Source organism: Lactuca saligna, chromosome 4, assembly GCF_052625555.1.
Source record: "Lactuca saligna cultivar CGN05327 chromosome 4, ASM5262555v1, whole genome shotgun sequence".
NCBI lineage: Eukaryota > Viridiplantae > Streptophyta > Magnoliopsida > Asterales > Asteraceae > Lactuca > Lactuca saligna.
Window position 1 is genome coordinate 312040644 of NC_136420.1, and position 10755 is coordinate 312051398.

At 35.7% G+C, this 10755-nt stretch overlaps 1 protein-coding gene across 2 annotated transcripts; it reads left to right on the forward strand.

Annotated features, from left to right (window-relative positions):
• Window positions 1–7880: 7880 nt before the first annotated feature.
• Window positions 7881–9331, forward strand: LOC145043963 (NAC domain-containing protein 92-like). Of its 2 annotated transcripts, XM_078992749.1 has the most exons (4): window positions 7881–8206; window positions 8308–8585; window positions 8668–8707; window positions 8786–9331. In XM_078992749.1, the coding sequence occupies exons 1-4, from the start codon at window positions 8029–8031 to the stop codon at window positions 9166–9168; spliced, it is 879 nt and encodes a 292-aa protein (XP_078848875.1). In that variant the 5' UTR covers window positions 7881–8028; the 3' UTR covers window positions 9169–9331. The 2 variants fall into 2 exon arrangements, with proteins under 2 accessions (XP_078848875.1, XP_078848874.1); XM_078992748.1 differs by having other exon boundaries at window positions 7886–8206; window positions 8668–9331.
• Window positions 9332–10755: the final 1424 nt, after the last annotated feature.

Genomic DNA, 10755 nt, shown 5'->3' on the forward strand with positions numbered 1-10755 from the left:
CATACTGGGCCACGCCCGCTATTTTGGGCCTTACCCCTACCTCGGGCCTCGCCCGCTACAACGGCCCTGCCGCTCCAGGCCCCACCTGGCTTCGAGCCCCACTCGTATACAGATCTGTCTAACTTAGGCCTCGCTTGTCACTGGGCCCCGCCCGCTAACATATAATAGCACATAAGCATATAACAACACATAAGCTAACATATACTCACAAATCCTGTCCTGAGGCCTCGCCTATCTTGAGCCTCTCCCTTGTCCTACTACTGATGAGTCATCGAACCCCATCCACGCCCTTACTGATAGTGAGATACGGGCCCAGCCCACACTCACTCTTTCCTTAACATGGGCCTCGCCCATGTTCTGCTGCTAATGAGATGTGGAACACCATCCACACTCTACTATTGGTGATATACGAGACCTCTCCCACACTCACCTCCCTACCAGGCACATACATGTATCACATAGATAACAAGTATAAACTAACATATAAACCATTCTTTGGGCACCGCTCGCTATCATTGGACCTCGTCCTAAATATCATACTAGCATACTGTGCCTAGGGCTAACCCCCGGGGTCTTCCTACTTGTATCTACATGGTCCTGCATTGTGGCCTTAGACCCATTCACACAAATGGAAACTCACCTGCACTTGCTGAACTTGCTGATAACCCCTCTAGCTGCTGCCCAACAACTCTTTGAACTCCTGCTCCACTAGCTCCCCGAGCTACCATATCAATGCAACACTTAGTCTAACGGTCCCCCAAAAGTCAACCAAGTCAACTCTGGTCACAGTCAAGTCCTCGTCAAGGTCATCCTTCCAGGTCAACCTTACTCGCCAAGTCTGCCTGTTGACTCGCCAAGTTCACCGATTTCTGATTCCTGACCTGTCCAATTCATTGAGTCCCTACTCAAATCACTGATCTAAGTCTTAACTTGAAAGGGTTTGGGGTTTCGCGACTTGACTCACCAAGTCCAAGGCAATCTTCAACAGACTCGCTGAGTTATTCTTCCAACTCACCGAGTTCCTGCCCAACTTCATCCAACTCGCTGAGTCCACCCATGTGACTCGCTGAGTTGCACCAGTTCTTAATCCATACAGTGGATTTTCGAGCCATGCAGGGGCTCCAACTCATAGATCCACACTCCCAAAGCTCAATCCTCACGTAAAGTTGCAAACTTTACGTATAACTAAAGAGATCAAGGCTCAAAACACTCTAGGGCTAGGTTTAGGGACAAAAGGGCTTCACCAACTACTCATCTTCTGATGCTTTATGACATATTGGACCATCCCAACACTAGATCTAAAGTGGCAACGACATATCTAGGCCCCAAACTCGAATTGGGTCTCAAACACCCAAAAAAACCCCCAAATCTCATAACAAAAGTAGATCTAGATGCAAAGGAGGGAAGATAGCAGCTTATTACCTCCAAGATGAACACCAACTGAAGTAGATCCCGGATCTTCATCTCCCCTTTGAAGCAACCTTCTTGATCTTCAAGTTCCTTTCCAAAGTTTCCTTCCTCCAAAGCTATTTCTCTCAAATGATGGAAGCTCACAAGAAATCTAGGGTTTACAGGTTCTCTAAGATGATAAGGAGGCTAAGGGAGGGACATAACACCCATTATATAGGATACAACTCCCAGGATTAGGGTTTCCCTCATTTAGACCAGACTCGCTGAGTCCCCATAGCCGACTCGCCGAGTCGGTCACTAACTCCTGAACTTGGATCCCGCTCGAACTCGCCGAGGTTCGCACTGGACTCGGTGAGTTGACCCTTTGACTTAGGGTATTCTTTCCTTCTTGGCCTAACCGATTTTAGGGTGTTACATTATGGCAGTAAACTCATGTTTGTCCATTATTCATGTGATTTGGTGGTTGAAGGTTAAGCATGCTAAGTTCTAGACCCATATCTAAGCCATACAAGGTGTTAATGGCACTTTAACACCCATTGGAGGAGTTTAAGGTCTAAGAAGAGTTGTTTGTGGTCCAAGAATGTTCTTGGGCTGTAAACTCAAGTTTGACCCATTTGTGTATGATTTGGTGCATCTCTTGAAGGATTATAAGGTTCTATACTCTCATGGAAGCTATTTGGAGGTGTTTAGGGGAAAACTAACACCTTAAATGTTTTTTATGGTCCATGAATGAGGGTTTACGGTCCAAGCATGTTCTTGGGCCGAAAACTCAATTTTACCCCCTAAATGGTAAGATTTTGGTGCTCTAAGTCCATTCCTGCAAGTCCAAAGGTCTTAACTAAGCACTAGAAGTGATTTGGAGGGGTTTGCGGCTTCAAAACCCTCTTTAAAGGAGTTTACGGTTTTGGGAGGGTTCCCAAACCGTAAACACATGTTCTTGATGGTTTGCATAGTTTAAACAAAAATTTGAATGATAAACAAGCTTAGAAACATGCTAGGATAGATTACTTACCAAATTGAAGCTTCAAAGGGATGATTTTGGCTCAATTTCGAGTTTTAGAGAGAGAGTAGTGAGAGAAAGTTATGAGGTGGTGGTAAAAAGCTAAATTGAAGTTCACTCATCCTTTATATAAGGCTTGAGTTTGTGGCCCGGTGGAAATCTACCCCACTCGATACTGACGTTAAACGGGACTTTTGGTCGTACCCGATTTAGTTGTTGTAACCCGACGTAGTTATAATTGAAATTTTTCCAAATAAATCACGAGAGTACTTTCATGTGTTTCTAATGGTTTTGGACACTCACGAGACCAAAATAAAAGTCTTAATTTAAATGACCTAATCCAAAATCTTAACGGAAATTTTTAAATACAAACAGTTTTACTAACGAAAATAGTTTACCGTGATGGAATAAATTACAGGTTATCACAATATAAACCTTAACTTTTTGGTAAAAGACAAAAAGTCCTTATTCTCCAAAATGTTGTATATGACTTAATAAATCATACAATATGATATATTATGTTACTTGCTAATGAAAATTAATTATATCCTAGAAATAAATAATTCCCAATTTAATTATAAGAGTTTTATTGAATATTTATTAAAATCAATTTCTAATCAATAATCGATTGTATCAATCTATTGTTAGCGTGAGACATTAGTATCATATGTTATTTACCATATCACTTTAATATGACTCTTGAGCATACAAGATCTTTCAGACATTGATGCCTTCAACCCACAAATATAGTCAGGAGACTCACCTGAATCAATATGTTAACTAAAATCTTGTGCAACACCTCCCCGATCACAAGTAACAGCTCTTACCGCGAAAAGATGGGTGCAAAACACCTCCTAACAATCTACACAAGGCAAACCTTAACTCTAACTTTTAAAAATAGAGATTGAACAAAATGTCAACCCATGTCAAAAGTCAACAGTCAAAGTGAATGGCAAGAGTTGACGTTAGCTGGCAACCACGTCATGGCCTTCATCTAGCTAACTTACGGGAAATTCCTAGTCGCCACGTCGTGGCAACCTATCGCCACGTTGTGGACTCTGGGTTTCCAACAACTTAACGAATTAAGCTGCTTGTTTTGATTCCAAGAGCTCCAAAGCTCAAATATGGTCCAAACTATGGTCAAATTGAATATAGTTTCCAACTTTATCCATTAAGACACCCAAAGAGATCAAGATCTCAAACCCTAGGTGTAAATAAAGATTAAATCCATAATGTCTTAACCATTAAGCCCTTAATCCAAAAATTACTTAACTCCAACTCTTCCGGAAGATAAAGGGGCATCAAATGTCCAATAAAATTGATTACTTGATGGGCGTGCATACCCCAAGCATGTCCTTAACTCAACATAGTTCAAATGGCAAGAAAATCGCCTAAAATCATGCAAATTTCACAAATCACAACCAAACTTCAGATACATAAGATATGATGCTCAAGGGACACTAGAGAGAAATAAAGTTGCCAACTTTATTCCATACCTTCACTCAAACCAACTCAATGAACCATATACAGACCAAAACAACCGAGATCTAAGATAATAACTCTAAAAGGTAGAGACTTAAACATTTACAATTGGTCCAGAAGGTGATAACCAAGTTGAGAAGGTGTTGCTTGATTGATCCTTGCACCAGTTCTTCCCCACTTCCTTCCAACAGCACCAAAACCACCCCAAATGAGCCAAAACCACCAAGAGGGAAAGGGTTAGGGTTTCTCTGAGGTTATGGGGGATAGAGACTGAGAAATGAACCCTAGAATCGATTTAGAGGGGCTTAAATATGCAGAAAACCCTAAAAGAGTCATGGGCTTGGGCCTGATTAGCTGCCACTCTATGGCCTTCATTGGCCACATCGTGGTGGTCCAAAAATCACGCGGCCAATTAACCATTGTCACGTCGTGGCATAGAGTTTCCTTCAAAAGTCCATCTTAGGTGCTTACTACAATTTAGTTTAACCAAACCGGACATGGGTGTTACATTTTATGGGCTTACAAAACACATTGAAATTGCTTGTTACCTTTAACTGTCAACATGTGGTAGGTAAACTATTCATCTCATCTCAATCTCCATGTTTGATCAACTTATAGATACTACATCAATTATAGACGACACAAGCCGACCAAACCCGAACCAAACCCAAAATTAGCAAGTTGGCTTGAGATTTTCAGCCAATTTAACATGCTTAAGTCATTTATTTAAATAAGTTGGTTTTGATAAAAGTTATCAACCTGTTTTCGACCTACCATCCCATTTAACTCTAATATATATTTAATTTAATATTTCTTTTAATATTATCATGTATTAATAAATGTATTAATTTATAGATTATAATGTTGTATTTATTGATGTTTAAAAAATACAATCCTAATTTTCATTCTTTTTCTTTGCATCGACAATACTAATTAATTTTCAAAATCGTTTTGAAATTAAACATTTTTAATGTTATTTGAACATTTTATATGTATTTTTGAATTAGGATTCTGCTTTTGTCATTCTATAAAACTTTATTTACATTGAAACTAATTTAATTGGTGAAATCTTTTGTTATTTTTTTTTCATTTTAAATGGGTCAACCCAACTTTAACCAATTTATATAGTAGGTTGGGTTGGGAACTACATAAATAGGTGAACCCAGTAATAACTCATTTATCTAAAAGGTTGGGTTGGTTGGAAATGTCAAACCATTTAAATAAATATGTCGGGTTGTGTTGAAAACTTCAATTGAATTAATAAATGAGTTGAACTCAAACCTAACCCACGTCGAATCATTGTCATCTCTAATTTTCATGCCACAATTGCAAATACATTTCAACTTTTGGTTTTCGAACTATAGTGTTAGCATACATTTTTGTATCTTTGCACAACTTTCTATTTGAGGACATTTAGAATATTTTCATTATGTGTAGAGTTCGAAATCTGATAAAAAAAGACTTGTGTGTCTGTGATGGAATCTCATTGTTCGAATGTTCATGAAAATATTACAGAGAGAACAGTTGTTGAGTATATGTCGGTTTAACTTTTTGAAATGTAAATCGTTCACAGGCATATAGAAAAGAGTTAAGGTGTGTTTGGGAGTGTTTTTTAATCTCACAAGCGCATTGCGTAAAAGTGCTTATTAGCTTATGACTTTTGAAAAAGAAGTTTTTATAAAGTGTTCGTGATAGGTTTTGTGGTAGGAAAAGCTAAAAATTCAATAAGTTGGTTTTAAAAAATATTTGGCTTAGTTTTACATATGTAAAAAATGATAGGAAAAACTAAAAATCTAAAATGTCATCAAAAAGTTAGGGTTTTATACATTTTTTAAACTCTCTTATTTTGTCTATGTGAAAAAATGTTTGAAAAGTACTTTTAAACAATGTAAATGTTTTTTTTTATTATATTTTTGAAAAGCTAATAAGTTAATAAGTTATTTTGGAAAATACTACTAAACATCCACTTAGAAATTAGATAAAACTGCAAAATTGGTCCTCATGGTATTCAAAAATCTTTAGATAGGGTCTAAAAAGTTTCTAACTTGCATCAAAGGTCTAAAATCAAAACGTTTTCGTGATTTACGTCTAAAAAAACTTGAAAAGACGATTATGCCCTTTTATTTTCTTTTTTGTATTTTTTATAATTATTTTAATATTGTTTTAACTAAAAAATAAGGAAAAATAAATCTCTCTCTCTCTCTCTCTCCCCTCCCTTCCTCCCTCCAGAAATCGTAGAAACCCATACCCAAAATTCAATCAACAAATTCAAATCCATAATTCTCTCTTTCGAGTTATTTGATATATCACAACTTTGTACAATTAGGATGGATCGATCTGTACATTCTAATCTAGCCTACCTCTCCTTACAAGTAATGCTTATAATTTCAGGTCTCTTTCTATCACAGTTGCAGTTGCAGGTTAGAAGCCAAAATAAAAAAAATGATATGCCCAGCTCCTACTATGAATCTGATTTTATAGGTTTGAGTGTTAAGAAAATGAGAAAAGTGGTTGTCTTCTTCCTCTCTACATGGTTTATGTATTGTAGTCGCAAGTGGGTAATGTAAAGAAAACGAGAACAATGAAATACCTACCCCACCACAAATCTTCATCTTCGCTCGTCTCTGCCTCCACTTCCACCTTCGCCTTCGCTGATTTCTTTTTCTCCACTTTCGTCGACCTCTTCTCTTCTCCGCCACAGATCGATAGAGTTGTGTTGGTTGAGTTGATTCATCGCCTTGGTTTTTACTGATGAAGTTGAATCCCCAAATAAAATCCAGAAGTTGAAGTAAAATCATAAAATGGTTGTCGCTTTAATCACTGAAGATGGAGCTAGGGAAGCTACGATGTCGTCGATTTAATGGTGGTGGTGGAGGAAATCAGAGAATTAGGTTTGTGATGGGGACATAGACAAAAGCTGTGAGAGAAAGATCAGATCGTGATAATGAAATTTGTCATGGTGTGTGACTCTGACCATGTGATTCATCATGGTGTTCTTCAAAGATAATGAAATCTAACAAAAACAACTCAGTAGTTCATGAATAAGATGAATTTAAGGAGTTGTCACTGAGAGAGCGAGAGCGAGAGAGAGAGAGAGAGAGAGAGAGAGAGAGAGAGAGAGAGAGAGAGAGAGAGAGAACGGTGGGTGGGTAGGATGAGGGATATATATATTTTTTTCTCTTTTTTTTTATTTTTTTAATTAAAATTGGACTAGAATAATTATAAAAAATACAAAAAAAGTAAAAGGGTATAATCGTCTTTTCGAGTTGTTTTTTTTTTTTTTACCTAAATCACGGAAACATTTTAATTTTGGACCTTCGATGCTAGTTGGAAACTTTTGAACCCTATCAAAAAAAATTGAATACCACAGGGATCAATTTTGCAGTTTTGTCTAGAAATTAGGTTATATTGTTGGTGTGATATTTTGTGATAATAGTAGAAAATAAGTGTAGGTTCATTTAAGTAGTATAGTAACATGATTATGTGATTAGTTTGGTTTTAGAATGGGAAACACAATCATTTCTTACAATAATCTTAAACTATTTTTTTTTTTAATTCAAAAAAAGTTGAACCCTCAACTTTTAGCCGAGAATCTTTTTATCATTATTTCGGGGCGTTTTTAGCAAAACTAAGAGGTAACGGTAAGTTGATAGCTGATAGATGGTAGTGGTTTCTTATAAGCTACAGAAGATATCTTTTAGATTTGGAATATTTTATTTAAACTAAATTTTAATAGATTGTAGTTCCAACGGATGTTTTTTTATTCGAAACGCAGCGTTTTGTTAAACGCTTAGAAACTCCATACCAAACAACGTCCTTGATATTAGACAACTACAAACAAATACAATCATACTAAAAATTGCCTTTTTAGCTTATAACATCTTGACTCGCAAAACTCGTGCAACTCATGAGTTTGACGCCTCTAATTCTATATTTGTTCGGAAACAGAAAAAGTAAAAAGAGATAAATAGACCAAAGAAGTTTCAGATGACACGTTTCTTTCTCCCCCGGAAAACCACTATTTATTGCTTCTCTTCATTACAAACACTTTTCATTCTTCAAAACCTCATAATTCTTCCTTTGTTCTTCAGTATCCACCATAAATTTTGCATATTACACACACTAATTACACGCACATGGCACACACTTTTGTTCACAAAGACCAGATTGACCTCCCTCCAGGTTTCCGATTCCATCCAACAGACGAAGAACTTATATCTCACTACCTTTACCCAAAGGTTTCAAATATCAATTTCTCAGCTCTAGCGATTGGAGAAGTCGATTTGAACAAAGTCGAGCCATGGGAGCTTCCATGTATGTGCTCTGTTTCTTAAATTTTGATCTTCTCCTGTTTTGCTCTGACTTTTTCAATCTTTAAAATACTGAAAGTGAAATCGAATTCGTTTGATTTGTAGGGAGAGCAAACCTCGGTGAGCAAGAATGGTTCTTCTTCTGTGTTCGTGATCGAAAATACCCAACTGGATCAAGAACTAACCGAGCTACAAGTGCAGGGTATTGGAAAGCTACAGGGAAAGATAAAGAGATTTTCAAAGAGAAATCGCTCGTGGGTATGAAGAAAACACTTGTGTTTTATAAAGGAAGAGCTCCGAAAGGTGAAAAGACAGATTGGGTTATGCATGAATATCGATTAGATGGAAAGTTTTCAACGATTAATCTCCCAAAATCCTCTAAGGTTTTGATGACATGTACTCTGTTTTTCTTAAAGGGTTACTAAATGGTTCTTATTCTAAAATTGTTGTGTTTATGCTTTGTAGGGTGAATGGGTGATTAGTAGGGTTTTCTACAAGACTACAGGTGGGAAAAAGATTTCGATTTCAGCTTTATTGAGTATGAAGAATGGAAACACCTATGAACATGATTTCGGGTCTGCAGATTTGCCTCCATTAATGGAGATTTCAAGTGTGGAAGGAGGATCAAGAACCGAGACATCTCACGTGACCTGCTTCTCCAATTCCATGGAAGAACAAAAACCAAAGAACGAGGAAACAATGGGTAGTTGGAGCTCAGGGAATTCATTAATGGCGTCAAGAAGTGATAACGTTTGTTTCCTTTCAAATCAAATGGCCCCAAACGTTGAAAATTATCAGTATCAAGACACGACTTGGATGCAAGATCCATCGATCCTTAAAATCTTGCTTGAGGCCAACAATGATTCAAGTATACGACAGAATTTGAAAACTGAATTGGTGGATGATCAAGATTATGGTATGAATTTGGGTGTTCAAGTTGATCTTGATAACATATGGAATTATTGAGGATAAAGATTGAGGAATTCAGAAATTAGTGAAAACAAGGTAGAAAGATTTTAAAATGTTTGGATAATACATTTTAGGTTTAATTGTAATGATTTGATAGAATCAAAAAGTGGCTATACTATGTAACTCGTGAAATTAATCATGGGTTTTTATTGCTATTTAAGTTTATGTAATTTGTAGTTCAAGTAAATATATAATTTGTAGCTCACAAACAAATATACTAAATAAATGTTTTAAAAATAGTTTCCCTAATGTTTGTTAAAAAAGTAACAATTTATCTTGTTTTATAAAATAACAACTCATGGTGTTATAATATAACTTATATATAAAAAAGTTATGTTTACCATTAAAAGGAACAAATAAGTTGTCATATTTTATATTTTATTAGGACCAATAATGTATAACCAACATGGTTCTTATCATAGTTGATATTTTCTTTTTTTTGTTTTTTTTTTTCACACCCTAATGATTAAATAAAATTGAGATAAAAGTGATGTTAACTTTGTATTTTAAGTTTTCTTTCGAACTATCATTGTCTTAATTATTGAATGCATTTTAAGGGACACCCATTAATTTAAAATTGGTTTAATTAGTGTTGAAGACTAAAATTTGGCATTATCCTCTCGGTATCATGAATGTCAAATGTAATAAAAGAATTATATTGGTAGGCCAACAACCAAGGTTTTGATGGCCTCATACAAAATTGGATGACATAAGTTGAGAGTTGTGTAGTAACCAACTCCTTTTATATTATTAATACAAATTATAAATATCTTATAAGTTGAAAAAATAGAGCTATAATCGACTAATCATATTCGACCTTTAAAGTTAAAGAGAGTCCGGTAATCTTATTTTAGTAAATTAACTTTTTATAGCACTTTTTTTTTATTTATATTTCCCCTCTTTGATTACTTTACTCCTATATATTCAAAAAATCAAATGATTGCCTGTTTTTCAACCAATATTCGTAATCCATTGGACTATGTTATTGGGTTGATTCGACTTGCGTGACGGTCAACACAAGGCCTTTGTTTTTGACGATCTTTTGGTGCTTATGGAACTTTCATAACTCCACAATTTCCGGAGCATATATCCCTACGAAGTCCATTTTATTTGATGATATTATTGATATATAGTATTTTTAGATTTCTAATAGACCTAGCAAATCTATGTTTAGTTGGACCACTTGGACCCATAATCCAACTTTAGCCTCTTCTTTATTGTAATGGATTTTGTCTAGTTCCTTGCTAGTATTTTAGTAATATTTTCGGTCATTCCAAAAAAAAAGTTCGTAACTCATTATTACAACTTTCGGTTATACAAAGTAGAAGTATAAGAAATATTGTTGTTCTGAAAATAATAATAACAATACAATTTTAAAATTAGTTTTTGTTTTGGAAAATAGCACTTTTAGGATATCTTTTGAAAGCATTACATCGGTGTCATTAAGGTTTAAAATCGAATATTGGTGTAATGCTTTCTAAAAATATTTTGAAAATACCATTATACTCTTTGGGTTGGGCCCATTATTTTCTTTGGGTTGGTCCTACTATATAAGTTTTGATTGGGCCCGTTATACTCTTTAGG

Excerpts from the sequence above, each read along its gene's own strand:
- LOC145043963 (XM_078992748.1), top strand. The coding sequence starts at position 8,029 with ATGGCACACACTTTTGTTCACAAAGACCAGATTGACCTCCCTCCAGGT. Across the intron at positions 8,207-8,307 it reads CGAGCCATGGGAGCTTCCAT|GGAGAGCAAACCTCGGTGAG; the intron begins GTATGTGCTCTG and ends TTTGATTTGTAG. Across the intron at positions 8,586-8,667 it reads ATCTCCCAAAATCCTCTAAG|GGTGAATGGGTGATTAGTAG; the intron begins GTTTTGATGACA and ends TATGCTTTGTAG.